Below are 20,553 nucleotides of genomic sequence, written 5' to 3'. Positions count from 1 at the left end.
TCCTGGGCTCCAACAACGCCAGTTGGTGTTCAGAAGTGCCGTCTTCACAGAGAAAAACACACTAGCTCCTGTGTTAGTGGGGTTCAGTAATGCCAGCTGTTCCCCTGCTGTGTAGACGGCAAAGTCTCCTGCTGCCTCCACATGCCAACAACATCAGGCCTCAGCCTGCTCCATGCCTCATCCTGGGCTCCAACAACGCCAGTTCGTGTTCAGAAGTGCCATCTTCACAGAGAACAACACACTAGCTCCTGTGTTAGTGGGGTTCAGAAACTCTAGCTGTTCCCCTGCTGTGTAGACGGCAATGTCTCCTGCTGACTCCACATGCCCAAAACATCAGACCTCAGCCTGCTCCATGCCTCAGCCTGGGCTCCAACAATGCCAGTTGGTGTTCAGAAGTGTCGTCTTCCCAGAGAAAAACACACTAGCTCCTGTGGTAGTGGGGTTCAGTAACGCCAGCTGTTCCCCTGCTGTGTAGACGGAAATGTCTCCTCCTGACTCCACATGCCCAAAACATCAGGCCTCAGCCTGCTTCATGCCTCAACCTGGGCTCCAACAACGCCAGTTGGTGTTCAGAAGTGTCGTCTTCCCAGAGAACAACACACTAGCTCCTGTGTTAGAGGGGTTCAGAAACGCCAGCTGTTCCCCTGCTGTGTAGACGGCAATGTCTCCTGCTGACTCCACATGCCCAAAACATCAGGCCTCAGCCTGCTCCATGCCTCAACCTGGGCTCCAACAACGCCAGTTGGTGTTCAGAAGTGTCGTCTTCCCAGAGAACAACACACTAGCTCCTGTGTTAGTGGGGTTCAGAAACGCCAGCTGTTCCCTTGCTGTGTAGACGGCAAAGTCTCCTGCTCCATTCACATTCAAACTACTACTGATTTTTAACCGTGCTCCACTTAGGTCTCTGGCTCCACTGTCTCTAGTTTTTCCCCTGGCCTCCAACCCCGCCAGTTGCTGCTGAGAAGTGGCGTCTCCACAATCCACACTTGTCCCTGAGTTACTGGGGCTCAGTCACGTCAGTTGATCCCCTGATGTGTGTCCGGCAATGTCTCCTGCTCTGTCCACATTCCCATTACTAGTAGTGTGAATGAGGACTGAGCAGGAGACCTTGCCAGACACACATCAGTGGATCAACTGACGTGACTGAGCCACAGTAACACAGGAACAAGTGTGGATTGTGCAGACGCCACTTCAGAGCTGTAACTGGCGGGGTTGGAGGCCAGAGGAAATACTAAAGACAGTGGAGCCAGAGGCCATAGTTACAATCAGTAGTAGTCTACAACCTCTGTAAAACCAGCTGCAAGTTGGCCTCCGCCTGCTGCATGCTTCATCCTGGGCTCCAACACAGCCAGTTGTAGCTTGGAAGTGCCGTCCGCACAGATAGAAACACTCGCTTCTGTGTCTGTGGGGTTCAGTAACGCCAGCTGTTCCCCTGCTGTGCGGATGGCAAAGTCTCCTGCTGCCTCTAAAATCACGCAACATCTTATTTTCTACTTGCTCCAAGTAGGCCTCAGCCTGCTCGGAGCATTGATCCTGGGCTCCAACACAGCCAGTTGTAGCTTGGAAGTGCCGTCCGCACAGATAGAAACACTCGCTCCTGTGTCTGTGGGGTTCAGTAACGCCAGCTGTTCCCCTGCTGTGCGGATGGCAAAGTCTCCTGCTGCCTACACCGTCACACTACTACTGATTTTTAACCGTGGTCCACTTCGGCCTCTGGCTCTACTGTCTCTAGTAGTTCCCCTGGCCTCCAACCCCGCCAGTCGCTGCTCTGAAGTGTCGTCTGCACAGTCCACACTTGTTCCTGTGTTACTGGGGCTCAGTCACGTCAGTTGATCCCCTGATTTGTGTCCGGCAATGTCTCCTGCTCTGTCCCCATTCCCATTACTAGTAGTGGGAATGTGGACAGAGCAGGAGACCTTGCCGGACACACATCATGGGATCAACTGACGTGACAGAACCCCTGTACCATGGAACAAGTGTGGATTGTGCAGACGACACTTCAGAGCCGCAACTGGCGGGGTTGGAGGCCAGGGGAAATAGTAGAGGCAGAGGCCGAAGTGGAGCACGGTTACAATCAGTACTTGTGTACAACCAATATAAAACTCGCTCCAAGTAGGCCTCATCCTGCTGCATGATTGACCCCTGGGCTCCAACATCGCCAGTTGCTGCTCAAAAGTGTCTTTGGCACGGGTACTCCCTCCTGCCCAGCCTGGTTCCAGCACGCCTGCTGTTTACGGGTAGTGTCAACGTCACTTTGCCACCAATACTTTGTCCTGTCGTGTTGCGGTCGGCTTAGCCGAGTCTATGGTGCCTGCAGTTTCAGTGATTCCTATGTGGGCTGCGGGTTCTGGTACTAAAGGCTGGTTCCGTAGTGCCAATAGGACAAGCACCCCCTGTTGGACTGTGGGATTCGGTAACTGCGTCCTGCTCGCGGCCTTGCAACTTTGTTGATTATGGTTACTTTCTGCTACCCATCCGGGTTCCAGCACCGTCAGCTGGTTCTCGGCATTGTCTTTGGCACGGGTACTCCCTCCTGCCCAGCCGGGTTCCAGCACCGTCAGCTGTTTCTCGGCAGAGCCTTTGGTCGAGGTGCCTCCTTCTCGGAGTCCGAGTTCCAGCAACGTCTGCTGGTTCTTGGAAGTGCTTTTTAGCACAGGTACCTCCTGCTTAGAAACCGTGTTCCAGCACCGTCAGCTGGTCCACAGTTGTGCCATTGGCTCTTGTTTCTTCTGCTACCCATCCGGGTTCCAGCACCGTCAGCTGGTTCTCGGCAGTGTCTTTGGCACGGGTACTCCCTCCTGCCCAGCCTGGTTCCAGCACGCCTGCTGTTTCTGGGTAGTGTCAACGTCACTTTACCACCAATACGTTGTCCTGTCGTGTTGCGGTCGGGTTAGCCGAGTCTATGGTGCCTGCAGTTTTGGTGATTCCTATGTGGGCTGCGGGTTCTGGTTCTAAAGGCTGCTTCCGTAGTGCCAATAGGACAAGCACCCCCTGTTGGACTGTGGTACTCGGTAACTGCGTCCTGCTTGCAGCCTTGCAACTTTGTTGATTATGGGTACCTTCTGCTACCCATCCGGGTTCCAGCACCGTCGGCTGGTTCTCGGCAGAGCCTTGGGCCTAGGTGCCTCCTTCTCGGTATCCAAGTTCCAGCAACGTCTGCTGGTCCTTGGTAGTGCTTTGTAGCACAGGTACCTCCTGCTTAGTAACTGTGTTCCAGCACCGTCAGCTGGTCCACAGTTGTGCCATTGGCTCTTGTTCCTTCTGCTGCCCCTCCGGGTTCCAGCACCGTCAGCTGGACCTCGCTAGTTCCATTTGCTATTGTTCCTTCTGCTACCCATCCGGGTTCCAGCACCGTCAGCTGGTTCTCGGCAGAGCCTTTGGCCTAGGTGCCACCTTCTTGGTATCCGAGTTCCAGCAACGTCTGCTGGTCCTTGGTAGTGCTTTGTAGCACAGGTACCTCCTGCTTAGTAACCGTGTTCGAGCACCGTCAGCTGGTTCACAGTTGTGCCATTGGCTCTTGTTCCTTCTGTTGCCCCTCCGGGTTCCAGCACCGTCAGCTGGTCCTCGCTAGTTCCATTTGCTATTGTTCCTTCTGCTACCCATCCGGGTTCCAGCACGGTCAGCTGGTTCTCGGCAGAGCCTTTGGCCGAGGTCCCTCCTTCTTGGTATCCGAGTTACAGCAACGTCTGCTGGTCCTTGGTAGTGCTTTGTAGCACAGGTACCTCCTGCTTAGTAACCGTGTTCCAGCACCGTCAGCTGGTCCACAGTTGTGCCATTGGCTCTTGTTCCTTCTGCTGCCCCTCCGGGTTCCAGCACCGTCAGCTGGTCCTCGCTAGTTCCATTTGCTATTGTTCCTTCTGCTACCCATCCGGTTTCCAGCACCGTCAGCTGGTTCTCGGCAGAGCCTTTGGCCTAGGTGCCTCCTTCTTGGTATCCGAGTTACAGCAACGTCTGCTGGTCCTTGGTAGTGCTTTGTAGCACAGGTACCTCCTGCTTAGTAACCGTGTTCCAGCACCATCAGCTTGTCCACAGTTGTGCCATTGGCTCTTGTTCCTTCTGCTGCCCCTCCGGGTTCCAGCACAGTCAGCTGGTCCTCGCTAGTTCCATTTGCTATTATTCATTCTGGTACCCATCTGGGTTCCAGTACCGTCAGCGGGTTATCGGCAGTTCTCAGCCTTCTTGTACCTTCTGCTACTTTTCCAAGTTCAAGCTTGTGGAAATGGTTTTTGATTCTCACTCTGGATCTCCCTGACAATGACCCTGAAGACGACGACCCTGAAGACCACACAGAAGAATACCTAAAAGATGACCCTGAAAAAGATGACCAAGAGGACAAAGAACATGAAGACAGCCACCAAGATGCAGAACAACAAGAGACAGAAAGAAGAACAAGAAGCATAAAAACCAAAAGCAGAAGAACATTAAGCATAAGACTAAAAATCTGAGCAAATGATATTATCTAATTTATAAGCAGAAGAAGACTAAGCAGTGTATGGGGGTGAGTCCGTTCCTCCTCGTGGTGCCCCTGGAAAAGGCCTGCTGCTGCAGGCCAAACTGAACGTGGACAAATCCTGTTGTAAATCTTTTGTGACAGGCTGAACGGAAGGTGTAAATTTCAAACATTTACAGATTACAACTACAGGAATGCCTGACACAAATAAGAATATGATGAAGAAGAATAGGAAGAAGATGAAGAAGTAGAATATGAAGAAGAAGAATAGATGAATAAGAAGAATATGAAGAATGTAAAAAAAAAATAGGAAGAAGTGAAGAAGCAGAAGATGAATAAGGTGAAGAAGAAGTTGATGAAAAAGATGCTGCTGAGGATGATGAAGGAGAAAGTGTGGGAGAAGTAAAAAAGGTGAAGAGCATGGAAGTAGTGAAACATACATAGCTGACAAAATATTAAAGACTTTAACATAGTCAATATCTTTGTAACTACGAACGTCTTTAAAAAAAAAACCAAATTCCTGCTATTCCATTTGATTGGGCTAAACCTCTATGGCTTTAATGTCTCCTACACCTCCCACAATACATTCTACATTATTATTAGTTGTTTTTCTTCATGTAGAATTAACCTACAGGGAAAAAAAGGTTGTTTTTTTTTTAATTCCGATATTTCTGTTCCATTGACTTGAATCGGACTTCTGGGATCGGAATCGGCGATACCCGATACTTTTTTTAGATCGGCCGATCCATTCCGATCCGATATTTTTCAGTATCGGGTGGTATCGCTCAACACTAGTTTTGAGCTAATGATATGCTCGTGCTTCGGGGTGGCCTGTAGGGGGCCTGCATGTGGTGCACTTATTAGCTGTTCACCAGTATAGCTCTCACAGGTCAGTGATCCCTCACTGACCTGCCCCCTAGTTTACATAATGAATATAGTGTATATATATTGAAAAAAATCCCCTTCTGCAGGCAGGCGGTGGCACCTGCACTGCAGCATGATCGCATCTATAATGTGCATTTAATTCTTTTCTTTGGTATCCATAAATTCATTTAAAAAAAAATCAGTTTGAAAATAGTGCTGGCCGTGCCTTCGAAGTGTCAGCTATCGGTGATCTGATATCTGCTACTGTGAAGGCGCCAACGGCGCCGTCTTGCTAGAGAAAAAATTGCCTCCTCCAAGATGGCGGCGCCCACGTAGTAGCATCTATTGGATCGTCGATAGATGCTACCACGCAGACGCGACTGTCGCCAGCTTAGTGGAGGCAATTTTTTTTCTCTAGCAAGATGGCCGCTCCTGCGCAGTAACAGCTATCGGATCGTTGATAGCTGCTACTGTGCAGATGCAGCCAGCGCCATTTTAATATATATGATATTCATTATGTAAAATAAGGGTCAGATCAGTGATTGATCAGTGACCTGTCTGAAGCTATTCAGATGAATACCTAATCAGAGCACCACATGAAGACCCCCCCACAGGCCGCCAATGAGCGTTAGCATATCATTAACTCATAACTGAAAATAAGGATTAAACAGCAATCACAAGATGGCTTTCATCACCAGGTATCATTGTAATCAGTATAACGGCGCCAACCTTGATAATGTCTGTAGGTTACTCAGCACAATCCTGCTGTCAGGTACTCTTTAATTAATAAAGGGCCTGTCACACTAAGCGATACCGCTAGCAATATCGCTATAATGTCACTGGTTTTTCTGACGTAGCAGCGATATTGCTAGCGATATCGCTATGTCTGATACTTACCTCCAACCGGCTCCCCCGCTGGTTATCGCTGATCGTGCGAGAACGTCCTGGACCGTTTCTCGTCGTCAGCTTCCTGCTGGGCTTCCTGTGTCGCTGACGCTGGACGCGGGCGGGAGGACGTCAGGATCGCCTCGTCTGACAGGTAAGTAACGACCCCCGACCACTGCTATGTCGCTGGTGAGATCTGCCTGTGTGGCAGCTCACTAGCGATGCACCAGCGATCCTGACCGCGTTATATCGCTGGTTGGGATCGCTGGTGCATCGCTAAGTGTGACAGTACCTTAAGACCCATGCATGAGACTATGTGGATTTGGGGTTATCCAACAAACTGCCTGCTAGCATGCTACATGCTTATCTCCACTCATTATGTCTGAATTTGTTTGAGTCCTTAGGTAAAAAGGATATTCTTGTCTAAATAAATTATCACCTAACCACTGGATAGATGATGATTGGTAGAATGATTTGGCTCCCACTGCTGCCAAGGGCAAGGAATTTGTGTCTTTGGCATTGAAATGCAGCACTCGTCTATCTTTGTCATCCAGCTCCGTTCATCTCTTCTTGGCGGCAGGCTTGCAGCAATGTAAGAACAAGGATTACAAGTCCCTTGTTCTGGCGTTTTGATGGCCGTTCCACCGTTGGGACCCATGTCGATTTAAGGTTGTGTTCACACGTAGCGGTTTTTTTCGCGGTTTTACCAAATAAACCGCGGCAAAAACGCTTAAAAGAAGCTTACCATTCATTTAAATGAATTCCGCAACGCTTTGCAGTAAAAAACGCAGCATGCTCATTAATTAGCGGAAAATTACACATTTTTAGCTATTTTCTATGGGTTTGGAACCTTGCGGAAATAAACCGCAAAAAAACGCGTTTTTTTGCGCAAAAAACGCACGGAAAAAACGCGCGTTTTCTGGGAAGGATTCAGGATTTTATGCAGAAATTTTCTGCATACGTGTGCACATAGCCTAACAGTTATCACCTATCCGGTGGATAGGGGTAATTTCTGCTGATCAGAATCTGTTAGCTTCAATGTTTTACAGATTTAACTCTGCAGTTGCCCTACTTCTGCAACCTTTGTAATCTATGAAAAAAATGTGTATAAGGATAACAAAATCATTTACAGATGCTTGAAATAAATTATAACAGTAGGTACATTTTACCACACAGGTTTATTTTTATTTTTTTAAAAAAAGCTTTTTTTTCTTATTCACATATTATTTTTACAGAGCTATAATGAAGTTTCACAGTATGAAAATGGAAGAAATCAATAAAATAATTCGCGACCTCTGGCGCAGCACCTACAGAGGACAAGGTACTACTTTGCATATTCTGTTTGGTGTCATTAAATTTTGGTTAGTTATATAAAAAAAATCTATACATTGGAGCAGAAGTGTGTGAAATTTGGCTTGTAAGTGATGAGCGGTCAGATCTGGTCCAGATCACATTCAATACTAATATAAAAAATAATCTTTAATAATGAATTGTTTAAACAATTCAGAAGTCTCACTAGTTACAGGTGCTTCTCATAAAAATAGAATATCATCAAAATGTTAATTTATTTCAGTTCTTCAGTACAAAAATTGAAACTCATATATATGGAGTCATTACAAACAGAGTGATCTACTGTATTTCAAGTGTTTTATTAATGGAAAGTTGAGTGAAAGAAAAAAGTATGGTTGGGAAACAAACAACCAGAATGACTGCAGCCTTGCAAGGATTGTTAAAGGGAACCTGTCACCTCATTTTTCATATATAAGGTGCGGCTACCACCATTAGGGGCTTATCTACAGCATTCTGTAATGCTGTAGATAAGCCCCCGATGTAACCTGAAAAACAAGTCACATTATACTCACCCGGGGGGCGGTCCGGTCCGATGGGTGTCGCAGGTCCTGGTCCGGCGCCTCCCATCTTTATGCGATGACATCATCTTTCTTGCTTCTGTCGTGGCTCCTGCGCAGGCATACTAACTTGCCCTGTTTGGGGCAGAGTAAAGTACTGCAGTGCGCAGGTGCTGGGCCTCTCTGACCTTTCCCGGCACCTGCGCACTGCAGTACTTTGCTCTGCCCTCAACAGAGCAGATAAGTATGCCTGCGCAGGAGACATAGATAGAATGCTGAAGATAAGCCACTAATGGCAGTGGCCATATCTTATATACTAAAAATGACGTGACACGTTCCCTTTAAGAAAAGGCCATTCAAAAATTTGGAGAAATTCATAAGGAGTGGACTGCTGCTGGAGTCATTGCCTCAAGAACCTCCACACACAGACATTTCCACAATCCGTGATGGTTTGGGGAGCCATCTCATCTGCTGATGTAGGCACACTGTGTTTTATCAAGACCAAAGTCAGCGCAGCCATCTACCAGGAAATTTTAGAGCACTTCATGCTTCCCTCTGCCGACAAGCTTTTTGGAGATGGAAATTTCATTCTCCAGCAGGATTTGGCACCTGTTCACACTGCCAAAAGTACTAATACCTGATTTATAAACAACAACAACAGTATCACTGTGCTTGATTGGCCAGCAAACTTGCCTGACCTTAACCCCATAGAGAATCTATGGGGTATTGTCAAGAGGAAGATGAGAGACACCAGACCCAACAATGCAGATGAGCTGAAGGCTGCTATCAAAGCAACCTGGGCTTCCATAACACCTCAGCAGTGCCACAGGCTGATCGCTTCCATGCCACGCCGCATTGATGCAGTAATTGATGCAAAAGGAGCCCCGACCAAGTATTGAGTGCATTTACTGAACATACATTTCAGTAGGCCAACATTTTGGATTTTAAAATAACTTTTTACTGAGATAATGACTTTTGGGTTTTCATTGGCTGTAAGCCATTATCATCAACATTAACAGACATAAACACTTGCAATAGATCACTCTGTTTGTAATGACTCTATATAATATATTTTTCGGACTAGATAAGACTCACTTTTTTCCTCTAAAAATGGGTGATGCGTCTTATAGTAGCCTTATTCTACAGTGCCATCTTCTTATAGCTACATATAATAAGTGCTGCACAGTCTGCACTGAAGTGTCTACACTTATAGCTACTGACAAATTAATTTTGTTATGCTTTTTTCCCCAAAAGGTATCAATAGTTACAGCAATAACATAATAATGTATATAAGTACCTCAAAGGGCGCACACAAGTACAATTCCTCTGTCCAACCAGCGCTGTGGAGTTGAAGTCAGTATCAAATGGACCGACTCTTAAAATATATAACAAATTGGGTTCAGTGTTGGATGTGCTCTAAGTTTTTTCGTAAGAATTTAGGAAAGCTGTAAAATTTCCTATAAATGTCTGTTCTTGATCTAAGGATATAGACTTTCATTTGAGATGAATCTATGCTGCACTTTATGTACATGCTCCGTAATGCTGTGGAGTCCAGATTCAGGGGACTTCAGGAGTCAGAGGTTTGGCTTACCAACTCCTCACCCCTGCCTCCAACCCCAGACACACTCAAAGCAAATCATTATGGCTGCTCAGGTTTGGAGAGGACAAAAAGGGTATTGCATTATTTAAACCCAAACTTGAATGGTCATTAAGGGATTCAATTTTATTTTTAGATGGTGTACAAAATGTGTTCCATTGATGAAATATTTTTTCTTGCCTTAACATTTGTTCAGACATAGAGTACATTGAGATCAGATCAGATGCCGATGAAACGGTGTCTGCTGCAGATAAAAGAAGAACTTACAACTACAGGGTTGTAATGATAAAAGGAGATACTGCTTTGGACATGAGAGGGCGCTGTAGTGCAGGCCAAAAGGTACGTTTTAATTTTAAAAACTTAATTGAAAGTAGAATTTTTAATAAATCTTCTTAAATGTAAATGAAAAATATATTAAACTACAGAATTTTTGTACTATAAAATGAACTGTCTAGCAAAAAAAGGCTTTCAAAAAGTGTGTGAGTTTTATAGTCTGCAAGCAGCTTACTGTGATCGAGGCGAACACTGACCCAGTGATCTTCCTGATCATAGAGTACTATGCAGTTGTGCACTTCTCTCTCCTGCACTATTTTAAACTAGCTGATCAGTGCAGTGCAGGAATAATAATTGAACTAGACCTGCAAGTATCCCAACAGGTCCTGCAACTAATCACGACCTTTAACCCCTTAATGACCAGAACTTTTTTGGGGGTTTTGCGTTTTTGTTATTCGCTCCCCTTCTTCCCAGAGCCATAAATTTATTTTTCCGTCAATATGGCGATGTGTGGGCTTATTTTTTGTGGGACGAGTTGTACTTTTGAACGACACCATTGTTTTTACCATGTCATGTACTCGAAAACGGGAAAAAAATTCCAAGTGCAGTGAAATTGCAAAAAAAGTGCAATCCCACACTTGTTTTTTGTTTGGCTTTTTTGCTAGGTTCTCTAAATGCTAAAACTGACCTGCCATTATCATTCTCCACATCATTACGAGTTCATAGACACCAGACATGTCTAGGTTCTCTTTTACCTAAGTGGTGAAAAAGAATTCCAAAGTTGGCTAAAAAAAAATTGCGCCATTTTCCGAGACCAGTAGCGTCTCCATTTTTCGTGATCTGGGGTTGGGCGAGGGCTTATTTTTTGTGCTTAGCTGACGTTTTTAATGATGCCACTTTTGTGCAGATACGTTCTTTTGTTCACCCGTTATTGCATTTTAATGCAATGTCACAGCGACCAAAAAAAGTAATTCTGGCGTTTTGATTTTTTTTCTCGCTACGCCATTTAGCGATCTGGTTAATCCTTTTTTTTTATTGATAGATCGGGCGATTCTGAACGCGGCGATATCGAATGTATAGGTTTGATTTTTTTTTTTTTTTTTAAACACTTGTTTTTTTCACTTTTGGCATGCTTCTTCAATAACCTCCATGCTTGTCTAAATGTTACGCAAACTTTTTATGCTTGCCATTATCCGCCATGAGGTTCAAAATCTGGCGGAGCGTGCTTCGGCAGTCATGGGGAGTGTGATGCTGCTTGAGGATGTTCTCCCATCCATCCGCAGCGAAATTCAGAATCATTCCCACGTGGTGGCAGCTCTCCTAGCCAATGTGGACGACCTGGAAAACCGCCAAAGACGTAACAATGTTCGGCTTGTCGGCGTCCCAGAGAAAGTGAAGGGAAGGGATCCTGACGGGTTTCTTGAAAAGTGGCTTTTGGTAGATTTTCGGAAAAGAGTCTCTCTCACCGTTGTTTGCAGTGAGTCCCTACGTGACCGGGCTCAGTTGGAATGCCTCATAGACCTATCTTTATCAAAATTCTTCATTTTAAGGATTGGCAGACAATCCTGAGGAATGCACGGAAGCTGCCAGAGACCAAAAGGTCTCGTTTTTTCCGGATTTTTCAGTGGAAGTACAGTGAAACAGGTCCATGTTCCTTAACACTAAAAGAAGAGTGCTTGTATTGGGTATAAAATACTTTATGATTTACCCTGACAAGTTGATACTTGTGCTGGGTTCCACTAATTTTTTTGAAAACCTGAGAGATGCTTTGAGATGGTGGACACACTTGAGCATCAGATCCAGCAGGAGAGGGGACGTGGAAGATTGTAGCTTTGAGGTTGTTTTATCAAGTGTCAGTTGTTGATTTGCATTTACATTTGTGTTTAAGAAGTATTACACCTCTGGCTTTCTAATGTTGCCGGCTGCCTGGCCTGGTTGGGCTCCCGGCTCACTGTCAGGTATTATTCTAGGGGGTGGGGAGATTGTTATATAAAGTGGTCCTCGTTTTATGCCATGTGAGTTTTATTGAGTGTATTATCTCACTGGCCGCACTCTGCAAGGGAAAAGAGTGGTTGGTTTGATGTATTCCTATGCCCCAGCCCTTACTGGTAGGGGTTGGTCTGTGTTACCGGGGGAAGGGAGATGAGGGAGGGAGGGTAGTAGGAATATGTATTTAACTAATTGTCTAAAAGTAACACTTATTCGAGTATGGGTATGGATTTATTGTAATGCACACTGTGGGAGAGGGTGGGGAGTGTGGATGTTAGTACTGGGTTGGGAAGGGGAGAATTGTATGGTATTTATTTGAATGTCATTGAATGAATAATTGTACTTTATAGACACTATTCCTGTATATGTACTGTATGATGACATGTAAAATAATTCTGCCGTAACCTATGTTATTTGGCGTTCAATAAATGTTTTATTGATTTGAAAAAAAACTTTATACGCGCTTGAACATGCTTTTTGTTCAGAAATGGATTCTTGTGTGGTGATTGTGCATACAGGCCATGAAGGTTTAGTGCATTAAGGCCCTGTCACACTAAGCGATATCGCTAGCAATATCGCTATAACTTGTGACGTTATAGCGATATTGCTAGCGATATCGCTGTGTGTGATACCTACGACCCGCTCCCCCACTGGTTATCGCCGATCGCGCAAGAACGTCCTGGACCGTTTCTCGTTGTCAGCTTCCTGCGGCGCTTCCTGTGGAGAGACGAGCGTGGAGCCGGGCGGGAGGACGTCAGGATCGCCTAGTGTGACAGGTAAGTAGCGACCCCCGACCCCTGCGATGTCGCTGGTGAGATCTGCCTGTGTGGCAGCTCACTAGCGACCACTTAGTGATGCACCAGCGATCCTGACCGCGTCATATCGCTGGTCGGGATCGCTGGTGCATCACTAAGTGTGACAGTATCTTTACTTATAGTTATTTTTGAAACAATTGTGCATGCTGATACCAGGTCTATCTGTAGCTCTCCACAGGGGGTCATTGGACAAATCTTATTCTTTTCACTACTCCTGTACTGTCTGAAATCTTGCTGAGAGCACCTGGGCATGGCCAGTTTATGGTGAAATGAAGTTCTTTCCACTTCCAAATTATGGCCCCAACAGTGCTCACTGGAACCTTCAGTAGTTTAGAAATTCTCCTGTTACCAATGCCATCAGTATGTTTTGCAACAGTGAGGTTGCGAAAGGTCTTGAGACAGCTCACTGGTTTTATTCATCACAAGATGTTTTTTGTGTGGCACCTCAAACATTTTTTATATGCCATCAGTTGTATCAGCTAATATAATTTTTCAATAAGTGGCAGGATTGCTCTCTAGATAATTTCAGCTGTAGTCATGACTTTCCATTGCACCTCTCTTTCTTCATGTGCTCAGTACTTTTTCCCTTTGTCATTTCCCATTATTACACATACCTTAACTTAATTTGTGGACATCTATGGTTTTATTTCTTTGCCTTTGTATATTGGATGGGTTGTTACCCACATGTGGTGAGCATTTCATATGAATAGCAAACTTATAAATATATTTACTTAAAAAATTGTTGATGTATTTAATACTTATTTCTCCCTCTGTATGTGTATTTTTTTAATGGGGGATGATTTGAGCTTTTCTGTTTTTATTTTTTAACCCCTTCGCGGCATGCGCCGTACTAGCACTGCTCTGCAGGAGATGCGTTCCCCCAAAGAGCAGTACTAGTACGGCACACCGATCGCGCGGCCTCTCGCTGAGCGCCACAGCGATCGGTTGTGGGTGTCAGCTGTATGTGTATGTGACAGCTGACATCCCCACAGCAATGGCCACAATCGGTGGTAGCACCGATCGTGGGCATTGAACCCATCTGATGCAGCTGTCAGTAGTGACAGCAGCATAGAGAAGCATCGAGCAAGGAGAGGGCAAACCTGTGCACTTCCATCAGGACAACGTGATGCGATCGCGTTGTCCTGATGGTCTCCATGGAGACCCTCGGCTCTAAGATGGTTGCGGGGGGAATTCGGGGTCCTGCAGGTGGTGAGGCTTGTGAGCTCCTGCTGAGAGCAGGCGCTGGCATGCCTCCTTACCTGCCTGTTTGATCGCTATTACAAAATGTAAAAATATTTTTTTTTTAAAATCCCTAAATAAAAATAAAAAGAGAAAAATATTTTTCCAATAAATACATTTATTAATGTAGATAAAAAAGCAAAAGTACACATATTTGGTATCGCTGCATCCATAACAACCCGGTTTATAAAACGGTCCAACTAGTTAACCCCTTTGGTGAACAATGTAAAAAAAAAAATAAAAAACGAGGCAAAAAACAATGCTTTATCATCATACCGCCGAACAAAAAGTGCAATAAAACACGATCAAAAAGACAGCTGTAAATAACCATAGTACTGGTGAAAACGTCATCTTATCCCGAAAAAAACAAGCCGCCATACAGCTCCATCAGCAGAAAAATAAAAAAGTTATAGCTTTCAGAACGATGCGATATAAATGTCATGTGTCCGAAAATGGTATGAATAAAAACGTCAGCTCGTCCCGCAAAAAAACAAGCCCTCACATGACTGTCGGCTGAAATATGAAAACATTATAGTTCTCAAAATATGGTGAAGCATAAACTAGTTTTTGCAGTAAAAAGCGTCTTTTAGTGTGACAGCAGCCAAACATAAAAACTCGATAAATCTGGCACCGACCCAAAGAATAAAGTCACATAATCACTTACACCGCACAAGGAACGGCATAAAAAAATAAAATTCTTCACATGCTGTTGATTTTTTAATTCTGCCTCCCAAAGATCGCAGTAAGGCTCTGTGCACAATTATCCTGCGCTGTGCGCTTACACCGGTGTTTCCGTGTAAATCTCTGAAATACGTGATTCAGATGGAACCCGCTGTGGACGCTGTGTGACCTGTGATCCGGCGGTGTCTGTCTTTTTAGGATTGCATAAAACTGCCGTTGACCACAGTTTTGTGCACTTCTGAAAAGAAGACACTGCGGAATAGAGGCCAGATGCAGTCCAGAATAAATCTGCTTCCTCATTATAGCGAATGGATCCCTCGGGGGTTTCATCTGAATCACGTCACTCAGAAATTTAGATGAAAACCCCAAAGTAAGTGGTCAGCTTAGAGCGCCAGATAACTGTGATCCCAAGTGTTATGTAAAATGTTCCCAATAAAATCTTCCACTCAATCCACAAAAAAAGCCAATCCCCACTCAGATCTGTCATCTGTTATTGGGCTTCCACGTTACTGGTAGCACAAGGGCTCTGGAAAAGTAAAATGGCTCCTCACCCGCCAAAAGAAATTCAGCAAATTATCCATTCCTATATCCAAATGCCCCCTCCCTTCTGAGCCCCAGTGTGCCTAAACAACATTTAGCGCCCACATGTTTGGCATAACTGTAGTGATGAGAGTCCACCTAATTTACAAGTGCTTGAGCTGGGCATAATGTACTGGGCACTACAACAGCAGTTTGCAATTTTCACTCAGCAACATCCACTACTGTTTGTTTCTAGAAAACACCCATGGAGTCAAAATCGTCACTACATCTGTAGATAAATTCCCAAAGGGGTATAATTTCCAAAATGGGGTCACTTGAGGGGGATTCTGTTTTTCTAGCACTTCAGGGATCTTTATATGGAATCCACAAACTAGTCTAGGAACATCTGTGCTCCAGGAAGCAAATAGCGCTATGTCCCTCTCGAGTCTCTCTGTATGGTAGTACTGTACAGCCACATATGGGGTATTTCTACATTCAGCAGAAATTGTGGGAAAAATTCTGGTGCCGTTTTTATCCATTCTCCAGTGTGAAAATGTAAAACTTGGGGCTAACACACAATCTTGCTGGTTAAAATGTAATTTTCTTCACTGTTTGTGACACACCTGTGGTGTCAAAATAATCACTGCACCCCTAGATGAATTCATTGAGAGGTTTAATTGGTAAAATGGAGTCAATTATGGGGGATTCTGCTGTTCTGGCACCTCAGGGGCTCTGCCAATGTAAAATGGCACCCTCAAACAAAATCTGCACTGTCGTATGGCGGTCCTTTCCTTCTGAGCTTTGCACTGTGCTTCAAAAGTAGTTTTCGACCACATATCAGGTATCGGTGAACTCAGGAGAAATTGCACAGCATACTTTGGGATCCATTTTATCCTTTTGCTTTTGTGAAAATACAAAATATAGAGCTAAATAGATTTATTTGAGAAAAATGTGATTTTTTTTTTTTTTTAATTTCCACAGCTCTACGTTATAAACTTCTGTGAAGCACCTGTGGGTTCAAGGTGCGCAATACACATCTATATAAGTTTCCTAAGGGGTCTAGTTTCCAAAATGGTGTCACTTGTGTCTACTGTTTAGGCACATCAGGGGCTCTCCAAACGCGACATTGCAACCGCTAATTATTCCAGTATATTTTACATTCAAAAAGTGAAATGGTGCTCCTTCCAAGCCCTGCCAAACAGTAGATTTTCCCCACATATGGGGTATCGGCATACTCAGGAGAAATTGCACAACAAAATGTATGGTTCATTTGGCCTAAAGGAAAATTTTTGTGAAAGAAACGTAAATGTTTATTTTTTCCTTCCACATTCCAAAAATTCCTGTGAAGCACCTGAATGGTTAATGAACTTCTTGAATGTGGTTTGAATACCTTGAGGAGTGCAGTTTTTAGAATGGTATTTTGTGTCATATAGGCCCCTCAGTCACTTCAAGTATGAGGTGGTCCCTAAAAAATGGTTTTGCAAATTTTGTTGTAAAAATGAGAAATCGCTGGTCAACTTTTAACCCTTATAACTTCCTAACAAAAAAAAACTTTTTATATTTCCAAAATTGTGCTGATGTAAAGTAAACATGTGGGAAATGTTATTTATTTACTATTTTGTGCGATATGACTCTCTGATTTAAGGGCATAAAAATTAAAAGTTTGAAAATTCAAAATTTTTGCCAAATGTACGTTTTTTCCACAAATAAACACAAGTCATTTCAAAGACATTTTACCACTATTATACACGAAAAAACTTTCTCAGAATCACCAGGATCCTTTGAAGCGTTCCAGAGTTATCACCTCAAAGTGACAGAATTGTCAAAATTGGCCTGGTCAGGAAGGTGAAAATGGGCTTCAGGGCGAAGGGGTTAAACCTTTTTTTTTTTTTTTTTTTTTTTTACTGTATTTAATAGTCTCCCTAGGGGACCTACGTTTATGGTTATCTTATAGCAGTGCATCATCTGCAAGCTGGCTTTCACAGAAAAATTGTCATTACAAGCACGTGAGTCTGCAGTAGACCCTCGGCTGTCATAGCAACCCATCATCGTGTGGAATGACGCACCCCACTGCCACCATGTGTTAATTATTTCTGTCAGAGATTGACGGCGACATTTAACAGGTTAACAGCAGCAGAGGGAGCACTGCTCTTCCCACTGCTATTAAAGTCACATGATGGTTTTTTTTTTAAATCAGCCATCATCTGCTGGGTAACATGCGGGCTTGGTGTGAAAGCTCACATCAAAGATCGGGAGCAGAACGTCATATGTCGGTAAGGGTTTCATTAGTTGCAAATACGGAATGTTCTTCCAATTTTCTGCTTTAAGCATTGGGTGTCTTTTATAGTAAGGTGCTTTTTATAGTACGAAAATTATAGTAAGTAGTAAAATATTGGGCATGTGGTTGTCATATAATTTACTAAAATAACTGTAATAAGCTTTAATGCATTCAAATTCTATCATTCAGGTTCTGGCCTCTCTCATCATTCGTTTGGCACTGGCAGAGACATTTTGCCTGAACTGTGGAATACTTGCTCTAGATGAACCTACTACTAATTTAGATCGTGAAAATATAGAGTCTCTGGCCCACGCATTGGTTGAGTAAGTTGATTATTTGCTAACACTCATTATTATCTAATTAAAAACTGTATCCAGTGTGCTTAATCATTTGAAAATAGCTTAACCTGTTTTCACAAGTGGACATAACTGTACTAAGGGTAGGTTCACATTTGGTGTGTTTTCATCTTTTTTTATGAAAATTTTCAGCTTTGTTTTACGGTACCATTTATGTCTGAGTTTTCAGAAATCTCATGTACACACCTTGGTTTTTGTCATCAGTTTTTTTGCACAATACAGCATGACACTTCTTTCATGTTTTTTTCTGCATTTTTCACCCTTAATTCTTGGATGGCACAGGATTTGTGTCATCCCATCTGTACCAGGAGCCGACCGTAGTTCACAGCTGAGCTATTGCTGCATTTGTGGAGACTGAAGCTTGCTCCGATCCCAGCAATTTAACTACTCACATGTTGCGGTTAATAGTAACAACGGCATTTGCAGGAGTTGTACTGAGTATTATCAGTGTGATCAAAGAATAGCATGTTCAAGTCCCTTTGTAAGACTTGTAGACAAAATTTTGTTTTTGTGTGTTTTTAAATAAAAACCCAAGATCATAGTTTTAATTAAATTAAAAAAATGGGTGATTTATTCTGAAAAAATTAAGTGATCAAAAAGTTGTATGTATCCCAAAATGATACCAATAAAAATGTCAAATCATTATGCCAAATTCAAGCCCTCCTACAATTCTGCAACCAGAAAAAAAATAAAAAAAGTTAGGTTTCCTGCAATACAATAGCCAAAGAAAGTTTATTCTTTGTTTGTTTGTGTAAAAATAGGAAAACATAAAGAGGTATGACTTGGGTATCATTGTAATCGTATCTACCAGCTGCATAAAGTTAACATTTCAATTGCACTGTAAGGAGAAATAATGAATTTAAAAGCGATCACAAAGTCATATGTAGTATACTTTGGCAAAAAAACAAGCCTTCATACAGTTTTATCTATGGAAAGATCAGAGCTTTCTAGGTATCAGAATATAATAACAAAAGAAAAAAATTATTTCTAAAAAAAAGGTTCTTGTTCAAGAGTAGCAATTTCCACCCCGCCCCAAAGTATGATTTTGGGTATTGTTGTAATCATATCAACCACAGAATAAAGATTATAAATATTACGTCAAAGCTAAATGGTTAGGAGAGCTAAATATATAGAATTAATTTCCAGTTTAAGGAGAACCCTAAGTAAGCCCCCACTAGAAGACCATAAAATGTAACTTTTATTTCTATTAATTAAAATAAAGTATATACAAAGGGTATAAAACGTTTTGTCCCTAATCTGTCTAAAAAGTCTGCAGTTATTTTAGCCAGTATTCCTGCTAATTTATATTTATAAAAAGCATAGCACCCGGGATGCTAATACATGTTGTCAGAATAGGACAACAAGTTTTAGCACCTCGTCTGGGGGATATTAGAATATCATCAAAAAGTTAATTTATTTCAGTTATTCTAATTTACTGGGATAATGACTTTTGAGTTTTCATTGACTGTAAGCCATAATCATCAACATTAACACAAATAAACACATGAAATAGATCACTCTGTAATGACTCTATCTAATCTGAGTTTCACTTTTTGTATTGAAGAACTGAGATAAATTAACTTTCTGATGATATTCTAATTTCGTGAGAAGCACTTGTAGCCTACAAATTCTGTAGAGAAGAAGGCGTTTAAAGGGAATCTGTCACCCCTTTTTTGAGATACCATATAATGATATCATTCAATTGTGTGTCACATAAGGATTCTCTTGGTACTTTTGCTTCCCCCTAACCCCGCACCTTTCATGCATAAATACCTTTTTTATATCGGTTCAGATGTATGTAAACTGCTGCTGTCCGGTCCGATGGGCGGGGCTTATTCACCTCCCCCCTCCCTGTCTTGCTCTACACAAGAAGAAATGCGTAGAGCAAGACAGGGAGGGGGGAGCAGATGAATAAGCCCCGCCCATCGGACCGGACAGCAGCAGTTTACATACATCTGAACCAATATTATAAAAAAGGTATTTATGCATGAAAGGTGCGGGGTCAGGGGAAAGCAAAAGTACTAAGAGAATCCTTATGTGACACACAATTGAATGATATCATTATATATATATCAAAAAAGGGGTGACAGATTCCCTTTAACAGTCCTGTATTTATGCGGTACTTTTTTCAACTGTACTAAACTGTAAAAATGAGCAATATTTGCTGAATTTAAGCTTGTTTGTACCTACAGGATAATTAAAAGTCGATCAAGGCAACGGAATTTCCAGCTTCTTGTGATCACACATGACGAAGATTTTGTAGAGCTGCTGGGACGCTCTGAGTATGTCGAACATTTCTATAGGATTAAAAAGAATATGGATCAATGTTCTGAGATCATGAAATGCAGTATCAACTCCTTGGGAAATTATGTTTACTAAATATTGCTTTTTGTCACACTTAGTAACACATTCTACTTTGTTTTGAAATTTATTTGAGCTTGTATTTCAAAAATTAAATAAAAAAATTACCATACTGAGCCTGCAGTATGATTAACCAAACTGTCTCTCCACATATCCATCAAATTCTCATTGTGCAATACGGTCATGATATACAGTTACCCTATGTGCAAAATAATAGCAGTACGTTTAAAACAACTGAGTAAAAGCGCAATCCTCATAATAACATTTATTTCTATATGCACAAAGGCAATGGGAGCACCGCACTTTCAATTCCAAATGAAAGCATGAACAAAATATAAAGTTATAAACCACCTTGTGATTTTCCTTTATTGCGTTTTTTTTTTTTGCTCCCCTTCTTCC

At 42.9% G+C, this 20,553-nt stretch overlaps 1 protein-coding gene across 4 annotated transcripts in view; it reads left to right on the top strand.

Annotated features, from left to right (window-relative positions):
- The window catches only part of RAD50 (RAD50 double strand break repair protein), a 202,183-nt gene extending 181,913 nt beyond the window's left edge, over positions 1-20,270 (top strand). For all 4 annotated transcript variants that reach the window (XM_073569696.1, XM_073569486.1, XM_073569566.1 and 1 more), the window contains 4 exons: positions 7,435-7,520; positions 9,840-9,982; positions 17,627-17,760; positions 19,986-20,270. In XM_073569696.1, coding sequence (XP_073425797.1) covers positions 7,435-7,520; positions 9,840-9,982; positions 17,627-17,760; positions 19,986-20,172 — 550 coding nt within the window. In that variant the 3' untranslated portion in view covers positions 20,173-20,270. The remainder of the gene's footprint in view (positions 1-7,434; positions 7,521-9,839; positions 9,983-17,626; positions 17,761-19,985) is intronic.
- Positions 20,271-20,553: the final 283 nt, after the last annotated feature.

This window comes from Dendrobates tinctorius, unplaced genomic scaffold (assembly GCF_039654945.1).
Source record: "Dendrobates tinctorius isolate UK_male_01 unplaced genomic scaffold, ASM3965494v1 ptg000001l, whole genome shotgun sequence".
Lineage (NCBI taxonomy): Eukaryota > Metazoa > Chordata > Amphibia > Anura > Dendrobatidae > Dendrobates > Dendrobates tinctorius.
Note: the sequence above shows the minus strand (reverse complement) of the source record. Positions and strands in the feature narration are given on the sequence as shown.